Source organism: Schistocerca serialis, chromosome 12 (genome assembly GCF_023864345.2).
Source record: "Schistocerca serialis cubense isolate TAMUIC-IGC-003099 chromosome 12, iqSchSeri2.2, whole genome shotgun sequence".
In the NCBI taxonomy this organism is placed as follows: domain Eukaryota; kingdom Metazoa; phylum Arthropoda; class Insecta; order Orthoptera; family Acrididae; genus Schistocerca; species Schistocerca serialis.
The window spans coordinates 10,481,715-10,502,697 of NC_064649.1; the positions used below are offsets into that span (position 1 = coordinate 10,481,715).

The 20,983-nt window shown below is 38.1% G+C and overlaps 1 protein-coding gene across 2 annotated transcripts in view; it reads right to left on the reverse strand.

The window, feature by feature from the left end:
* Positions 1 to 10,387, reverse strand: part of LOC126427909 (guanine deaminase) — a 145,796-nt gene extending 135,409 nt beyond the window's left edge. For both annotated transcript variants that reach the window (XM_050089799.1, XM_050089798.1), the window contains exon 1: positions 9,805 to 10,387. In XM_050089799.1, the coding sequence (XP_049945756.1) occupies positions 9,805 to 9,840 (36 nt within the window). In that variant the 5' untranslated portion in view covers positions 9,841 to 10,387. The remainder of the gene's footprint in view (positions 1 to 9,804) is intronic.
* Between the last annotated feature and the right edge of the window lie 10,596 nt (positions 10,388 to 20,983).

A 20,983-nucleotide genomic window follows, 5' to 3' on the forward strand; every position in this document is an offset into this window, starting at 1 on the left:
TATTTCGGCTATTTTCAATCTCTTGCCACATACGGAATAATATTTTGGGGTTCCACAACAGGGCGCCTAAAACAAATTTTTTTGTTGCAGAAGAGGGCCATCCGAATAATAACTCACAGTCATCCACAGACACACTGCAAACCCATATTCAAAAAGCTTAGAATACTTTCTATACCATCATTATACATATACAAATGTGTATTGTATGTCAGGACCCACATTGCAGATTTTCAGACAAATGCCGACTTTCATAACTACAATACCCGTAATAGCGCAGCACTCCATACTCAGCGAACAAAAAGAACGAATACACAAAGGCATGTGAGCCATATCGGTGCAAAACTGTACAACGCACTGCCAGTCAACACCAGGAAGTTAGAAGATGATGACAAATTTAAAACAGAATTTAAAAAATTTCTAGTAGAACAATGTTTTTGTTGTGTAAATGACTATGTAGCTCAATAAATATTTTATGATGATATTTATAAAGGCAAAATGGAAAATACTCAATATGTAGGCCCTACCTAATCATTCATTACATTACATACTTAAAGGACAGCTGTTGTGTGATGTAAATATATACTTAAGCAGTGTGGTGTATATAAGGACTTGCCGTTTAGGGAGGACAAAACTAGAGCCTTATGAAAAACAGACTATGCATTTAAAATAACAAGCAGGGATATATATAGGCTAGATTACTTACATTGTATTATTATTAACCTTATTGTAGTATTTTGTTTTGTACTTTTTTACGTATATATTGTTTGTGTCCATTTCTTTGAAATGGCTTGACAACATCCATACAATATTTATTGTCAACGGATGGATAAATAAAATAAATAAATAAAAATAAATATCGTAAGGCTGTAGATTCAACTAAATACTTAGGGATTACAATTACAAATAACCTAAGTTGGAACGATCACATAGATAATGTTGTGGGTAGAGCAAACTAAAGACTGCGATTCACTGGCAGAACACTTAAAACGTGCAACAGATCTACTAAAGAGACTGCTTACACTGGACTCGTCCACCCTATTCTGGAGTATTGCTGTGCGGTGAGGAGATCCATATCGATGGCCCTGACAATATTGAAAAAGTTCAAAGGTGAGCGGCTTGTTTTGTATTATCACGAAGCACGAGAGATAGTGCCACAGACATGATACGTGAATTCGAGTGGCAATCATTACAACAAAAGCGTTTTTCGTTGCGACGGGATCTTCTCATGAAATTTCAGTCACCAGTTTCCTCCTCCGATTGCGAAAACATTCTGTTGGCACCCAATTACATAGGGAGAAATTATCATCACGATAAAATAAGAGAAATCAGGGCTCGCACCAAAAAATTTAAGTGCTCGCTTTTCCCGCGCGCCGTTCGTGAGTGGAACGGTAGAGAGACAGCTTTAAGGTGGTTCAGTGAACCCTGTGCCAGGCACTTAATTGTGAATAGCAGAGTAATAACGTAGATGTAGAAGATTGTATGACAGTTCTGATGCCACTACAGTACGTCGGGCATAGGCATTGTGAGAGTAAGCTATGATAGATAAGGCTACATAGACATAGACAGCAACGTTTTCCTCATTCTGTACACAAATAGAGATACACTGTTTACGATGCCTCCAGTGAAGTAACTTTCTGATAGTTGCCAGCAAATCTGTTACTCAATTTGAACTGGAAATTAGTTTACACCTCAAAATACTGCAAAAGTGCCAAATATTAAGGGGAAGACACTCGTGCATACAAGCCAGATGCTCAGTAAAGCCATGGAAAAACATAATTCAGATCATATGACACCCTTCGGAATTACTAATTTCATGTAGATCAAGAAAGAATCACTCTGCAACATCATGAAGCTAATGACAGCTATCAAGTGTGCCTAATTTGACAGTATATTATAATGATTCCTAAAATGAACCACTGCCAGAAGAAATCAGGACCAAGTAATGTTAAACATGTACCTTTAACTGGTCTGTAGATGACGTATTTGTAGACTAGTGAAAGGTATAACTTACAACCTCTTTCCACACTATGAAGCCCGAGGAAAAGAGAAACTAGCTGAATTATTCAGAATATTTTACTAGAATTAGAAAGTATGTGTTCTGTTCGATAAAAACTTGGTATGGCCCCTCAGAAGGAGAACAAAAAAAAAAAAAAAAAAAAAAAACACAATATACACTCCTGGAAATGGAAAAAAGAACACATTGACACCGGTGTGTCAGACCCACCATACTTGCTCCGGACACTGCGAGAGGGCTGTACAAGCAATGATCACACGCACGGCACAGCGGACACACCAGGAACCGCGGTGTTGGCCGTCGAATGGCGCTAGCTGCGCAGCATTTGTGCACCGCCGCCGTCAGTGTCAGCCAGTTTGCCGTGGCATACGGAGCTCCATCGCAGTCTTTAACACTGGTAGCATGCCGCGACAGCGTGGACGTGAACCGTATGTGCAGTTGACGGACTTTGAGCGAGGGCGTATAGTGGGCATGCGGGAGGCCGGGTGGACGTACCGCCGAATTGCTCAACACGTGGGGCGTGAGGTCTCCACAGTACATCGATGTTGTCGCCAGTGGTCGGCGGAAGGTGCACGTGCCCGTCGACCTGGGACCGGACCGCAGCGACGCACAGATGCACGCCAAGACCGTAGGATCCTACGCAGTGCCGTAGGGGACCGCACCGCCACTTCCCAGCAAATTAGGGACACTGTTGCTCCTGGGGTATCGGCGAGGACCATTCGCAACCGTCTCCATGAAGCTGGGCTACGGTCCCGCACACCGTTAGGCCGTCTTCCGCTCACGCCCCAACATCGTGCAGCCCGCCTCCAGTGGTGTCGCGACAGGCGTGAATGGAGGGACGAATGGAGACGTGTCGTCTTCAGCGATGAGAGTCGCTTCTGCCTTGGTGCCAATGATGGTCGTATGCGTGTTTGGCGCCGTGCAGGTGAGCGCCACAATCAGGACTGCATACGACCGAGGCACACAGGGCCAACACCCGGCATCATGGTGTGGGGAGCGATCTCCTACACTGGCCGTACACCACTGGTGATCGTCGAGTGGACACTGAATAGTGCACGGTACATCCAAACCGTCATCGAACCCATCGTTCTACCATTCCTAGACCGGCAAGGGAACTTGCTGTTCCAACAGGACAATGCACGTCCGCATGTATCCCGTGCCACCCAACGTGCTCTAGAAGGTGTAAGTCAACTACCCTGGCCAGCAAGATCTCCGGATCTGTCCCCCATTGAGCATGTTTGGGACTGGATGAAGCGTCGTCTCACGCGATCTGCACGTCCAGCACGAACGCTGGTCCAACTGAGGCGTCAGGTGGAAATGGCATGGCAAGCCGTTCCACAGGACTACATCCAGCATCTCTACGATCGTCTCCATGGGAGAATAGCAGCCTGCATTGCTGCGAAAGGTGGATATACACTGTACTAGTGCCGACATTGTGCATGCTCTGTTGCCTGTGTCTATGTGCCTGTGGTTCTGTCAGTGTGATCATGTGATGTATCTGACCCCAGGAATGTGTCAATAAAGTTTCCCCTTCCTGGGACAATGAACTCACGGTGTTCTTATTTCAATTTCCAGGAGTGTAGTTTAACATCCCATCAATGATGGGGTCATTTGGAAGGGGGGGGGGGGGGGAGGGAGTGCAGGCTTGCTATTAGAGGGGTGGGGGTAAGGAAATTTGAAAGGAAGCATCCCGGCATTTGCCTAGAGCGATTTATGGTAATCCTAAATTTGGACTGCTGTTCTCCCAAATGTGGGTCCAGTATCTTACCACTATGCCACCCAACTTGGTGGTTCAACAGAAGGGACTACAGCCAGGTCCGTTTGACTTTACTATCTAAACTGAGCTCACTCTACACCCCTAATAATCTTGTAAACCAGGTAACTTGGTAGACCAAGTTTCTTGGAAAAAAATTCGTATAAGTGGGAGCAGGACTTGCGCACTGAGAGTTCCGTACAAACTTAGTTACGTATACACACGTTCATCCATTCTGAGAATCAAGGGTCTCTGAGATTTTTCGCCGCACTGACATTGATATTGGTCCCGGGGATCCAAACACTTCCAAGAATGTTTTAATTTCAAGTTTGAATTTGGATAACAAACGACAAAAGAAATTTTTTGAGCGATATAATAACAAATTGACAATTTCTTGATTCTTTCCCTTTACTCGTAGTGCAAAACCTTCCCTCTTGCCATATTTCATGATTGTACGTTAAGGGAAAGCACACTTTAGGTTTTAATGAGTTAGTTTACAGGAATCAAAATGTGTGACACAGATGGCCGTATCTTTTGACTGCATTCACTTAGAAGCTAAACATTTTTACACCACCAAAGGGCTGTAGATCTCAGTATGCAACATATATTTCAATTCGGTATGTGTACACGTTCCAGAGAAAAAGGGGTCCTAACAGACGGAGGGGCAGGCAGACAGTCTGGTAACAAATTGCAAATAAAATTTTTTTACGTATCATATAATTGCAAATTAATAATTTTCAGATTATTCCTTTAGCTGTAGTGCAACATCTTGCTTCTTGGCAAATTTCACGATTCTAGCTCTACGGAAAGTACCCTGTAGGTTTTAATGAGTGAATTTGCGAGTATCAAAGGTGGTGACATAAATGGCCATATTTTTTGATTAACAGACAGACGGCCAGACAGACAGTCTGATAACAAATGACAAAAACTTTTTTCCTTGTCCTATTATCACAAATTAACAATTTTCGGATTTTTTCCTTCGGTTGTAGTGTGAAACCTTACTTCTTGGCAAACTTGACGACTGCGGGTCACTGGGAAGTACCCTGTACATTTTGATAAGCGAGTATCAACATACATGACATAAATAGTTATATCTTTTGATTGCATTGACTTAGAAGCAAACATTTGTTGTACAGCCAAGAGACCATTGACAATAAGTATGCGACATATATGTCAAATTGATAGGTCTACCCATTCCCGAGAAAAAGGAGGCTTAATGGACAGACAGACCATCTGATAACAAATGGCAATTTTTTTTCGTGTGATATAATTAGGAATGAACAATAATTAGATTTTTTTCTTTTACCATACTGTGAAACCTTGCTTCTTCGCAAATTTCATGATTCTAGGTCAATGGATAGTACCCCATAGGTTTTGATGAGTGAGCTTTCAAATACCACAATGTGTGCCAAAAATAGCCGTATCTTTTAATTACACTGACTTAGAAACTTCACTTTTTTACATCGCCAAGGAACTGCAGATCTTAATGTGTGACATAAATAAAAAATTTGATATATCTACACTAACTGAGAAAAAGGGTTTTGAACAAGCCAACAGACACATAACTAAGTGTTCCTATTAGGATTATGTTTTAATCAACTGTGGTGTGAAATATTAAAACTGTTAAAGGATACAGAAGCTGTGGCACACAATATGCTTGACATACCTAATAATAGGCCCGGTAGACAACAGTGGCAGGGGAACACAAACTGGCAGACTCCCGAAGACACACAAGCGAAAGCCTATTTAGGCCTACACAATTTGAGGAAACAGTAAGGAATCTTGTCCCCTACATCATGGAACCAAGAGTTGACTAATTACAACATGTACAGAAGCATTTAAGCTGTCATTCTTCCTGACCAGGAAGAAACCCGAACATGTGGTACCCTCTGCCGTACACTTCACAGCAGCTTTGTGAGTATGTATGTATATATATTATGTTTTTGAAAGTAGAAGATGGTGGGAGGCTATATGTGTTTTAAAGCTTTAATGAACTCAACAAGTGTATCAGTATTCCTTTGTTCAGTTTGCTACATTGATTCTGATCTACACATTACCCATGAGGGCTATTACATTTACTGAAATGCTCTTTGTTCATTAAGAACTGTGAAAAATGTATTACAGGACTACAAAGAATGTGGCAATTGTTGCAAGAATAGCAAAGAGAATTTAACAAAACAGTAGGCAAAGAATTAACTGAAAAAATGAAGGTACTATTTCGTGTTTTCTCCACAAAAATTATTTTCAACTTGCGAGGCAACATAAATGTGGAGATCAAAAAGACAGACCTATATTGCATTAAAAACACAGTGGCAAATTAATGACTAACTGATTTAACAGCATAGCCAGTTATGAGCTGAAATTACTAAATTTAATGGAATAGGTAGACTTCTTGTAGACAAATTTACTTAACCAGAATTGCCCAAGACTTTTGAAAACAATCAACCGTACAAAGAAGCTACACTATATACCGCAATATGGTGTACTTTCACCCGCTATTCCCAGTGTTAAGTGCTGCAGTAAATAGTTATTTTGATATGTGTATTATATGTAAATATATGCAGAGTGTCCCATGAGGAATGCTGTATTCAGAGTTATGACAGGAACAGTCACTTGTAAACGTGTGCTTTAGAATGCGTACCCTAAGAGCTATGAGCACTACTTCATCTTTTACACTACAACACAAATTTTTTCTACAACAAACTCTTTGCTACCCATATTTTGGGAGGAGGTAATATGAACCAAAACCAGAAAAAATTGCCCAGTAAACATTGTCTCTAAAATGCATATCATTTGAACTGTATTCAGTAGAAGAGAGAGTTGTATTCAGTGCAAGAGATGTGTTTCACAGTTGCAAAGTACTCATAGCTCTTATGGTATTCACTTTAGTGCCCAGTTTACTGGAATTTTTTTTATTGTTTTGGTCCATGTTACCACATCTCAAAATGTAGAAAGCAAAGAGCTTGCACTAGAAGATATTGATGATAACCTCTTCTGGCATACATTTTAAAGACCATGTTTACTAAACTTTATTTCTTTAAATGATCCTTCCTGTCATATTGCTGACTATATCGCTCTCTGGAAATGACTATCCCATTTTCACTCTCTATCTAGCTCAGGCAGTTCACATTACAGTGACCTGGAAAAATTTTTCAAGACGAGATATATCGTGGAACCCTCAGTTGGAAATGCATGCTCCTTAGATGCCCACTTATTTCACCAATTCCAGTTACCAGGCCAGGTGATGTATCTGCCAGACAACTGAGGAACTTACTCTTACAGACAGACTGACCTATGTTCTTAGCTTTGAATATGTATGGTAATGGAAGCCCTTGGCGGAATATAAATAATGGAAAGAGTAAAGATAGAAACACTTCTTACAGTTTAGGTGCCAAATTGTCAATAGGCATGTAAACTAGAGGGAAAAGGTTGCCAAGCCTTCAGACGAATCCTTCTCGAGAGCCGACGAAACACAAATATGCACATATACAGTCATGTGTACAGCCACACTGTCCTGCTGTTGAGTATTCTGCTACCTCTGCAGAAGGAATCATACATAGGCCAGTCTCATCTATGGCTTCGACCGTAAGGTAAATTATAGATAAACACTCAGTTCTGTAGATTAGTACAGTAATAAATTTAGCCTCGCACAAGAATAAAATCACGCAGATGGCCTGCACATAAATATGTTTTATAGAACAATCAAACTTGGGGTGGCATGAATATGCAGAAAAACACTTGACACCCTAGATGGGTGAGAGAACCTGTATAACACTGAGTCTGGATGAGAACATCTATGAGCCAACAATAAAAGACTATTCGAAGGCTGCCTGAATTCCATCAAAGAAGCTTACTTTGGCTATTTTCACTCCATCGTACCATATGGTATAATTTCTTAGTATAGCCAAAAAGATATTTATTGCACAAAAGAAAGCAATGAGAATCATGAGTAGTGTTCATCCAAGATATTCTTGCAGAAAACTGATCTGTAAGCTCCAAATATTAACCACCACATGTCAATACTTACTTTCTTTAAGATTTTTGTCTTGAATAACCATTCTCTTTTTACATCCAATAATGCAGACCACGATCACAATACAAGGTCTAAAAATGATCTAAAACAGGTAAGTATCATACAAAAAGGTGTTCATTATTCTGCCATAAAACTCTCCAATTCTCTTTCATCTGATATCAAAGCCCACATTAATTCCCCACCTACATTTAAATTAAGAAAATACCTTACAGATAAGTTCTTCTACTCTCTGGGTGAGTACCTGCAGAGTAGGCCTAATCAGTGACTGTCTTTGTAATTTTTTGTTGTATTTCCTTTTTTTTCTCTCCTAATCTGTTTACATTATGTTCGCTGTAATTTGTCTTCATTGCCTAAGATGATCAAATTACAAATTTTCTTTTTTCTGTACCAAAAGTTATTTTCATAGTTTATGCCATGTTTATTTGAACTGATCAATTTAATTTTAGTTCGCCCTTTAAGCTTATATCACAAGATAGCTACATGATTGTCACTGTACAAATGTCTTGTTGTATATCTATAAAGATGTAAACCTGACTCATTCCACATCCTTGTGATTCATCACTATATGAATTCATGGAATTTGAAATAAATATATAAAATAAATCAATGAAAACAGAAGGGAAAGAGGCGATAGGTGAAACAAAAACTTCGCTATTTACAAGTGTTCATAAGTGGAAAGAAGAAAGAACAAATGTGCCTTAATTGAGAAAGGTGGGCCAAGCAACATATACAATAGATGGAAAAGGGGACTCATAAATGTAAGACTAAATATTTAAAAGTTTATGAGATGAAATTCAAGTATTTTACAGGTAAACATCACCCATTTTGCTATAAAGCAATTTAAGGAAAATTAATACTGTTTATAAAGTTCAACAGTCTACAATATTATTACAGACTGACATTACAAACTAGAGGTATGAGTCTGTTGCCTTTCTTGACATAAAAAAACATACACACTGAAGACACAATGACAGTGTTTTTGCTAACTGAATGAATGAAAAATATTTTTAAATTGTCAAATAGTAACGTGATACAATGATTTAGAAAATCATGCTAAACTTGTATTTTAGAAATAAAGTCTTTAGCAGAAGTATGTACGTGAACTAGGTGCCACACATGGCAAAACATAGAAGTTTCAGTGAAAATGCATACACGCAATCACCATCATACTGTGCAAGATTAGTTTACTAACAAACATAATCAAAATAACATTTTTCTACACATCAAAATTATAGTGGACCCACACTCCATCCCTGCAAGAAATCATTCGTTATGTGTTTGTAGTGGTCTGCTTTATTTACATCACTGATGCAGCCATGTTTCCACATCATAAAACATGTCTAACTAATTAAACTGTTGCAATACATTATTTTGGACATTTATAAATAAACGGTATTGTTTTTAGCAGTGCATAAGAGCATATTTGTCTTTTAAATTGTTTTGTACACTTTCATGACTTGCCTTATATCTCTTGTGGATTGTTTTTATACCTGTGTGAATCTTACTTCATAAGATTTCTAGGCCCATTAATACAGTATGCAAATAAAAACAAACCACTTCTTCTTTTTTTGTAAAGATACGGCACCAGAATAGATTTGAAGAAACAATAACACATTCACTACATTTTTTTCTTTAACTTTTGCAAAATGCTTAAGTCATAATATTTAACACATTCTAATTACAATGGCATTAGTTGTTGGTTGTCTGCTAACACCACTGTGGCTACAAATGCACAACAAAGGGGGATAACGAAATATTTTACGACACTGATCAAGCAACTGCATTCATTATTACCTTGTAGCTTATTAAAGCTATACAGCAACTGCACTGGTTGTTACCTTGTAGCTGTACAACACAGATAAACATTCATTGTTTGCAGCTGACACCCACTTGGAGAGACTATTTACAACACAATACAGAATTGGAGGTTATGGTTATCTATTTGTACCAGAAACTATACACCAGACACAAGTACATGATTGATGTGGGATAGTAAGTACTTACATCAAAATTCTGTTTTCCTCCTCCTGCTGACTGCATTTTTTTCTTGAATAATGTTATTATGATGTCACTCCAACTAAATCCACACGTCACTGAGGATGTAGAAAAAGTGCAAAAAAAGTGTAATTGGACAATGTGCTATGCAATAGATGAGCAGGCTTCACAGAAACTAGTTTTACATCAAGTTGACAACTGACAGTGGGTGGGAATGCCGGCTCTCCCAGTGACCTTGCACTGAATGACACATGCAGCAGGATATAGACAGTTATCTCATACCCTAGCAATTTATCAGCACTGATCTAAAGTAGCTTTATGCCAACTTTCCTCCTGCTGCTGTGTGAAGCAGCAGTCTTTATACCATTAAGAGGAAGAGAGAGACAATAGATATAACCTTGAGCTTAACTGAGGGGCAGGGCATGTTTTTTGCTCAGTCCAGTATCAGACATACTTCCTCTTTTAACAGAGACAGAACCCACATCACTGGCACTGAGCAATTTATACTCTATTATAACAAGCCAGTGCATCATGTGAGCCAGTGGATCATTCCCCTACGCTCGTCATGTGACCACCTGCTCATCAGTACCAGTTTGAAAGCTCCCGGCTAAAAGTGAGTGGAGGGGAGAATAAATTATATGGTCCAGCAAGGTCAAACTAAAATACTTGACTTGAGGCCAGGCACGTGCTTTGGAACCAGTCAGACAACACATTCAGCCAATCAGCAGGCCTAACATGACCTGTTACAGCAACCTTCAAACAATCCTCATTCAAATACTTGACAGAGTGGTGCAAAAAAAAAAGTGTTAAACATATTTCTTTTATTTCCAAAGGCTATACAAAGTTGCTGCTACTTGTTCCTTTTTTTAAAGAAACACAGAGAGAGAGAGAGAGAGAGAGAGAGAGAGAGAGAGAGAGAGAGAGAGAATAGGCTGTTATCATCCCCTCAATGATGAAAAAGCTACATTGTTTTAATGGTGCAGCTGCTTCAAACCAGTTTTTAGTTTTGAGAATTGTTTGTCATTGGCATTCCGTACTATACTGCTAATAGTACCACTTTTGATACAAACCTATATGCAAACTGTTTCCCAGATATCTTCCTCCTACATATCTAACTCCTTAATGTGGAGACAGCGACATGAACACAACATACTAAAGGAACAGACTTTGCAAAAATTAAAAAAGGTAATGCAAAGTACAGACCAGTGACCTGTTGGGGCACATTCACTCCAATAGGTTATTACATATTTACAAATAAATAACTTGGGAGTAAAGGAGACCACTCAGCACTGCTCTTCTCCATAAGTGTTTGCTGCTCAACACTTCAGTGAGTGGCTGTCTCTACCCAGTTCCTAGTTTATATTTCAAATATGTCTAAATTAGTTTCCAATTGCTTACACCCTTTAGTCTTTCATGACACGAATTTCATAAACAGATTACATCCTGGAGGCAAAACTGATGAAATGGAACATTCCAATGAGTGTTACACACGAGAACAGAAATCTTACTCGAGAGAAGTTCTAGAAAGTCTCACGACGCATCTCGACTGAAAGTGACTGACTGAGCAAACCACAAAATACTGTTGGTAATGTAAATGTTGTGACACTTTTAAACTTCTATATTTTCTGCTGAACCATTGGTAGCACACATTACTTTGATTGTTAATGATAAAAAACAGAATGACACCCAAGAAACCCCAGAGTAGATGATCATCAGGAGCAAATGCAATGCACCCTCACTGTAATTTAATTTCATTAAAATAGTAATCACAACATATCATGTTGGGCAAGAGAGATTAAACAACAAATGCAGCTCTTAATGAAAGCAATGTATCTACACTACTACTGTAATCTTTTTCTGCGGTTTGGAGAATACGTTTGGGTACACTAAAATATATTTTGTTTACTAGCTCTTTGTAGCCATCAACATGCACTAAAAGTGCAGTATTTCAAAAAAAAGATAAACAAATGTATTGTGGCTCCAAGCCTGCTGCAACTCTTTCAGCCTGAATACACTTTACAATTTTCTTCCGTTTCACTTTTCAAATTTATCACCTTCGTATTATAATGCTGTATGAAGTGGACTCCACTCTATAGACTATCACAGCAGAGACATCGAGGATGGTCTTTCAGAATTGGAATCCACAGCAGGCCACATTATAATACTACTTCGAAGCACCTCAGAGGCAGGCCACGAGATTTGTTACAGGTAGGTTCGAATAGCATGCAAATATTAGAGATATGCTTCAAGAAATCAAATGGGTATTAGTGGAGGGAAAATGACTTTCTTTTCAAGGACCACTATTGAGAAAATTTAGAGAACTAGCATTAGCGATTCCACTGCTGCCAACTTACATTTTGCTTAAGAACCGAGATGATACAAGAAATTAGGGCTTATACGGAGGCATATAGACAGTGGTTTTTCCCTTGCACTAATTACACATGGAACGGAAAAGGAAATCACTAGTAGTGGTAAAGGGTATACTTTGCCACACACCTTACAGTGCCTTGCAGAGTATGTATGTAGATGAAGAATTAAACCTCTCACCTATCAGCAATCAGTAACACGAACATATGGCCTAGGCAGGTACTAACCAATCAGCAGAGATCTTTCCTATTCACATCATTCAAATGATCAGATGGGAAAAAAACCCACAAACAATACTTCCATTTATTGTACAGAATTTTTCAACCACTAGCTTGCACATACACTATAAACCAAAAATATATGACCAAGCATCTCATCAACTCGACATACTGTCCTGATGTGGAGAGAAATAAGAAAATTCTAGCCATTTTCAGTGTCACACAAACATGATGTACGGATGTGATTATCATCCAAAGAGGCACAATTTAAATGGAAAATCTTTTCGATATGTGGTTTCAGATCCTGTCCCTAATTGTACAGAACATGAACATGACACACAATCAATCAACAATATTCCTGCTTGAACATACTCATTGTTTACGCGAAACACGACATTTGACAAGAATTTCAGTAGTATTGTCAAAGGTGACGGTGAAATTCAGAAGTGGTGAGACACTGGTTTTGGGTCAAACATATTTCTCTGGTCAACCGAAAAAGGAATTCTGCTGTTCACAAAAACATTTTCACACAAAAAACATAATTCCTCTATGGCAACAGTTTGGAATTATACATTTTCTTTACAGGCATCATAATGGTTCTACATGCAAAGCTAAGGACCAATGCATTGTGTTCGATCTGCTTCAATGTGAGCCATCGGTGCGTACTGTTTAAGGCTTTCCCAACATAACAAATGGTACTTAGTGGTGTCAGACGGTGTTGCTAAAATCCTGCAATGTTTTGGGAGAGTGCCTGGTCATCATTTTTAGGAACAATGTAGACTGTGAATGAATGGAAGTCAGTAGGGATGTTATTTCTCACAGCAAAAGAGTAGTGCTCACACATGAAGCAGTATTAATAACAATAGGTACCCTAGTTTCCCTGTCCAGTTATTTATAGTGCTGCATAATTTTGCTAGCTTTTGCCACAGCACTCTGGTGGAGTCATCCAACATTAGTTGCCACACGAGTGGCTAAGGCACAGGCCCCTCATCTTATAGGAGTTCACCACAAATATAGATTTTGAATTGCTGTGGTTGCTCTCAATTACACAACACAAATGTCTCCTCAGAGCTACAAACAATCACAAAGCTTCGAAGTTAATCTGTGTTTGGAACTTTGAGCTATTTCCCAAAGATTACACACTGTAACAGAGGCACTTTGTGGTTCTACAGGGCTTGGCAGAATGAATAGTACGATATAAAAATGGACGAAACTTTGAAACAAATTTATTGAAAGACACATTGAAAGTAAAGAAATATATGTGCTGTTACAAATCATAAATGCCCTTCCCTTGGTTTTGAATGTAACTCCATAGTGAGAGTCACCATAATGTTCTGTGCATTCCTCCAACCAGCAAAAACAAAAGTTTCCATCACATACAGGGGTTCTCATGCAGCTGATGAGAATTACCTTGGTTTTGTGGTCCCCAGGACATGTAATTCTGTTTATTTACATTGACATTTGTATGTAAATGGCCTCATCCAACATCAGTATCTTGTTTTGCATTCACAGATTGGCTGCATAAAGTTCCAATAAGCGTAAGTTCGTCAGCCGATTTGATGCTGTTTATTTGGTTTCTGTGTGACCTGCAATTTGTATTGTGGATGAACTGGTTATCACACAGACGACGCACTGCAGGGAACAATCTGACATTGTTAGCGCTACGGCCCATCTGGCAGCTAACTGCCAAGAATGTCAGACAAGTGCTCGATACGCCTCCTCCTCCTCCTGGTCTGCAATCTACTGTATCCCTCATCGCACTGGATTTTTATTCACTGCACAAGATGCAATAGTCCTGAACTATTGTACCCACTGTACAATCCTCTGATGATCCGGAACTTTCTCATGTCATTTCAACTCAGATTGGTGATGAAATAATCGTTAAATTGTGATGGGAGACTCGTTATTTTTTAATTCGCCTTGACGATGAATGCTTGGTGCTTCGAAGTATGCAACACCGAATTTCCCCTTGCAGCGCACACAGTTATTTTGTGCAGGCGCAACAGCGACGGCGTGCTATACAACTCAAATCCTACTATTCATTCTGCTGGTCCCTGTATATGCTGTTAGTTACAAAGCTAACCTCTTTGAAATAAGTAGGAATGTGTGTGATCACCATGCAGAGAGGGTAATCTAAAATTTAAAATTGGCTTTAAACAACTGGTTTGCAGCTAAAGGAAGAGAGTGACTGTGAAGACCTTATTTAGAGAAAACAATATTTCAATTTTATGCATCTGATATTAAATCACCCACAAGAAGTTCTAAATAATATAGTAGCCAGATTGGACATTATATAAGTTGGCTTCAGTGACAAAACAGGATATTACATAGCACTCTGAATGAATTCTTAGGGTTCCTGATACTAAACTTACATTATATTGATCTGCACCTCCATAGATAAATATGGAAAATAACAATAATAAAAATGTGTGTGTCATCATGGGGAATGGGAAAGATGGATGAAAATGAGGATTATTTCATATAATGCAAACACAAAAAATTAACATTTTGATCTGTTTCCTCCTTCCAAATAGGAATACCATTGCACTTTTTATAACTGCCATTAGACAAGAATATTTACTGATCTGATACAAAAATTACATAAACATTTCAATACAGTATTACAGTACAAAACATGCATTTTTTTCTAAAAAGTATAGATATTTAAAATTCTTACAAAAACTTTCCAGTACTGGGTTAATGATTATCAGAAACTATGCCTCAATACCATGTCACAGTCTCAATACATTGTAAAGAAGCTTTACAAAAATAGACAACAATAAACAATCATGAAAGATTAATAATAGCTTTTCTCCCGCCAACCAGCAGTAAAGTTATACAGAACAAAAGACTTACGTAGAAAAATAATACTGTGTACTTCACCAATTTTGTATATAAAGTTCTCAAAACAACAGCAGCAAATGGAATAAATTACTAAAGTCGTTCATCAAATGAAAACATGAATTGCAACTCTTATGGATAATTATATAAACTGTACGAGATGCTATAAATCATGTTCTTTTGAATATTAAAAACAGTGAACAGAAAAGTTACTGCTGATGTTGGCTCATTAAACATTATTTCATTTGTAAATACAAAATAGTATAATACTGTTCATATTCAGATATAGTCTAGACTGCTCAAAGACTTTTTGGGGAAACTTTGTGAGTTTCTCTTTGGGGAAAGCTCTGTTCAAGGGCACTGTATGCAATGTTCAGTAAGCTTTTATAATGGTCACTAAACCTCAATGAACGAAGGAGGAGGTCACATGCCATCTGGAATGATGATTTGGAAGCAGCCCACTAACCGACTTACTTTTCCATGGTTTTTCCTTTGAACAAAGGAGATCTCATTTGGGGGGGATACAGTTGTTCACCCCTAATATACACTCTGCAATAAACAGAGCTCACCATGAAAAAGATCATCCTGTTCCTGAAGTTAAAAAAGAGGCTTGAGTGACCCCTAGTGAATCTTCAACTGAAGATAATCCACTTCAAGAGATGAACACTTCTGTTACACCCATCCTCCTCTCTCACAAAATGCAAATGGACCTCTTCAGGGAACTACAACTTCCTTAAACAAAGACAACTTTTAGCATCACTGGTAAACAGTGGAAATGTCTAAATACTCTATGAAATTGTCCACTTTTTCACCAGAAATAATGCATAAGAGCAGGTGTTTAAAACTGAGAATTTACTGATGTTGTGATGGACTCCCTGAACGTTTTGCACAGTCACAAATGACAACTACTATTGACTGACACGCGAACGACACGTTTCCTTCCATTCCTGTGGCACATACTACCAATACGAGATAAATAGGATGAGAAACATACTGATATAATTAAACCATGTGAGATACCAAAGGGAAGTTTTTGTTAGTTGTTAGGGCTGAAATTCAAGTGCTCTAGGTACAGTCATTTCCTGTGCGGGTGAGATAGCACTGCTCACGACAAACATTTGCAGAAAACTTGGCTCATTAGTGTGTCAATAACTCCTGGAAATAAAAATGTACTGCGCAAACTGTTGACAAAAGTAAGCAACTTTTTTTTTGACACTATATAAATAAATTTATACTAGCTTTAGATGTAAATGTCCCTATATTTACTTATGCCAAAAGTTTCCTATGCTCAGTTTCACAACAGTTAAATTACCTGTATTTCTCAGTTCCCAGACTAGAAAACTTCTACAAGACACTCTGTTCGCATTACTTCTACTGGACAGATAGCTTGGCAATCCTTTAAAGAATGTTTTCCGTGAAATTTTAAAGGTGGAAAATTTTTAAGAATTTATAGACAATAGAATACACTCACAAATAGCTGCACAAACATTAAACATTCACTTTCTCTACTAACTTTTGGATTCTGTCTCAGCACATACTGGCATTGTAAGCAATGTGTATAGTGAATGCTTTCATTCAGAATGAAACAAGGTTAAATATGGAAATAGGGTGCTGCCATATTAAGTGATTACTGCTGGATTATGAAAGAGAGAGAATCCTGCAACACAGTTGTAGCTACAGGTGGGTGTGTGTGTGTGTGAGAGAGAGAGAGAGAGAGAGAGAGAGAGAGAGAGAGAGAGAGAGAGAGAGAGAGAGAGAGTGCGAGATGCCCAGCACTTGACTTTTTCTTGTAATATACAAAAATGCTACAGTCCATTAGAAAAGGACCTATAAATATTTATTTAAGCTCCATTTTCTGTTTATCTGGCCCAAAAATAGAATTAATCCTAGTTTCTTCAACATAACATTAAAAAATTTGCTAAGCAGCATAACGTTGTTATAGTGCGCCTCATGTCCAAAGGTGTCCCAGTCCCGTGCATTCACCTCCAACCAAGGTCCAAGGACTGAGGCAGTCTGCCTCATAAGCACCTTTCTGCAACACCAGATGGTGACAACTGCTTTCACCCAGGCTACAATGTGGCCTCATTTCACAGGCAATGCAATTTTATTCACTGCTGTGTGTCGCATCACTTTTAAAGGCTTGTGATCGTGCACGAGCAATAAAATTCAAACTGTACCTTAATAGAACATGTGGCCCTGATATTTTGAGCAATATTTCACGCATATTCTTTTCCTGTTTTTACAAACTCTCTTCTTTTTGGGTTAATTACATTACTGTGGCTATCTGGCCAAATAGCTTGATAAAATCGAATTCAGCTTATGCACAGGGTAGGGAGGCAGCAATTCAACAGCTGTTGCCTGCTCACAAACAGAACATGAAGGCTACAGCTAACAAGTCTGCAAATGACTGTATTAACAGGTTATGCCAGTAAGACCAATAATTCGACAAGTCAGCTGTGTCTGACAAAAATACTGAATAAGAAAAGCAGCACATAAATGACTGAGGGGTCGCATCAGGTGACAGCGAACTATGACGGCCACCCATTCGTGACAAAGATAAGGTGTGGAATCACCCAGTGCTCAAAATAAGAATTAATTTCTGTACAGGTGCCACGCTCTCCTGCGCAAGCTCTGCCAGAATGACATCTTGACAACAATCTACGAATGTCCCTATGTAGAACATGTCACTTCCTATATGGCATTAAGGACAAAAGTTGACCTAGCGTGTGACATCTATTTCAATACACAAAAAGACGTGGAAGTAATGGGCTAAAACTAATGAAAGTTTTGGAAGCTAGGGTTGCATTATTTTGCTATTTCATCACACTAATGGACGGCATCAGCTGTTCTAATTTGAACTGAAGCAGAAGTATGTCAGCAACAAAGGTACAAAGTTCTAAAAAAACAATACAGTGAAGAAAAGCAGGACAACACAGAACTATTTCAAATATACTTATGAACAAACTACATTATAACAAACTGAAATATCTTTGAGACAATGGACAATTAAGTTCGCTACATATATTCCATCACAGGCCTCATTCCTATAGCCAAGTGAGCCAACAATTGGGTCATCAGAAACCTATGAAAAGAAAAGCAACCAAGTTCCATTTTTTTCCATAAACTTTTGTTTAAGAACAAAAGCAAATTACAACAAACATGATTTTTTCATAGGAGTAAATATAATCACTCATTGAGTTTATAAATAAAATTCATTTGTGTTTGTAAATAGATACATTAACAAAAACCTGAGTATTGAGGCTCAGATTTTGAACTTTTTTTTGTTCTTCAGAATACAGCACATAAATATGTAGGGTATTTAAAACTGAAGTACCAGTTTCATGATTCTGTAAATGACAGAATGCACGAAATAAAAAATGTGTAGTGTACATGGCTGTTTGCCCCAGAACAATAAGGTCAATGTCACTGTTGCTTTTTATGCAGTTTTTCACCTCAGGGCAATTAAAAACAGATTTTTTCCCCCCCATCTGATGTATGACCTTGCACGGTGAATGGGCTTATCTCAGAGTACCACGTGTGTCAAATGCCAAACTTGTGTGGTCACGCACACTGAACATCGGAGTTGGTTTAATGTGCAATTTACATAACAGCTGTCGGATAGCAATTCGTCTGTCATTTGTAGCCGAAAGCTATAACTGTGTGAATCTTTTCGTTGTGCCTATCGCAACTCAGCATCTCCGCTATATGGTGAGTAGCAGCTTTCCTTTTCTGGTATTGTTACATTCCATCCTGGATTTTCCATTGTTTAATTTTAGATGTGAAGAATGTACAAGAAATCCAAATCATGTATCATTATTCAGCCTAGCTATGGTTAAGAAAACATATCTACTACTATACGCATAAATGGACTTTGAACTAGATGTTTGGTTTAACACAATTTAAATAAACATTACATGAAAGGATGACTACAATAAAATGATGTAGTTTGTGAAATGTAAAAAAAACATACTCAAATAAAGTAACATTTTAACTAAACTATCTCAAAACATAAAACTACTACAGAGCATCATATTTCTCTCTTTAACAATAATATGTCTAATTGCCAAAATATGTCTTCTGTTATTAAGAAGTATTGTACTACAACTTTAAACATTTATATACAGGGTGTTACAAAAAGGTACGGCCAAACTTTCAGGAAACATTCCTCACACACAAATAAAGAAAAGATGTTATGTGGACATGTGTCCGGAAACACTTAATTTCCATGTTAGAGCTCATTTTAGTTTCGTCAGTATGTACTGTACGTTATCATGATTTCATACGGGATACTCGACCTGTGCTGCTAGAACATGTGCCTTTACAAGTACGACACAACATGTGGTTCATGCACAATGGAGCTCCTGCACATTTCAGTCGAAGTGTTCGTACGCTTCTCAACAACAGATTCGGTGACCGATAGATTGGTAGAGGCGGACCAATTCCATGGCCTCCACGCTCTCTTGACCTCAACCCTCTTGACTTTCATTTATGGGGGCATTTGAAAGCTCTTGTCTATGCAACCCCGGTACCAAATGTAGAGACTCTTCGTGCTTGTATTGTGGACGGCTGTGATACAATACGCCATTCTCCAGGGCTGCATCAGGGCATCAGGGATTCCATGCGACAGAGGGTGGATGCATGTATCCTCGCTAATGGAGGACATTTTGAACATTTCCTGTAACAAAGTGTTTGAAGTCGCGCTGGTACGTTCTGTTGCTGTGTGTTTCCATTCCATGATTAATGTGATTTGAAGAGAAGCAATAAAATGAGCTCTAACATGGAAAGTAAGCGTTTCCGGACACATGTCCACATAACATATTTTCTTTCTTTGTGTGTGAGGAATGTTTCCTGAAAGTTTGGCCGTACCTTTTTGTAACACCCTGTATATAAAAAAAACAATTACTACATATATAAGCAGTGCATAATACAGACACAAAAAAATTGTATACAATAAGACGATATTAAAGTATCATCACTCTTTTAAAAGCAAATGCATAAAAACTGAATTGTTCTTACAATGGATGTGCAGTTAATAACAATGTAAGAAATTCTTCTGTGTTTAATCTTTTCAACATATATCAAACTTTGGCTTAAGAATTCTCCCTTACCCGGCCTTTACAACCATTTCTGTCATAACAACATCGGCTGGAATGTCATCTCGGAACAATATATTACAAAAGGTGAGCAACATGTAATCATTATATATTTTTCGAGAAAACTAACTGCTAAACATAAAAATCACACTCTTAGTATAAAGCAACAAATGGTGTCATGGAATTCTTAAATAATCCACACACAGCCACAAAAGATGAAATACAGTTGTTAAGTTCCGTACTCAACAATTTTCGGAAACAAAATTCTGACAGAGATTCACACAATACAGTACATACTCGGTAGAAAAGTTGCTCCATTTTAACATTCAGGCAGCAGGAAAACTCCGACAGGGAACAGAGATAAACCTCAGTAATCTCTCTCCGGAGCAATTAGAATTACAGGTATCCTCGTCTATGTGTGTGTGTGTGTGTGTGTATATATATATATATATATATATATATATATATATATATATATATATATGTTCGAACAAAGTTGTTCTGAGATGGGGGATTTATATCGATTAAATTAATTTATTACAATCGAGTGTGGAGATAATGGTATGGCATATTATACACAGCAATTTGGTATACTTGGGAAAAATATATTTGGATTTTTTTAAAAAAGCTTTATACTTCTTTTCAAGGCAAACTCCAAATTCTACCACA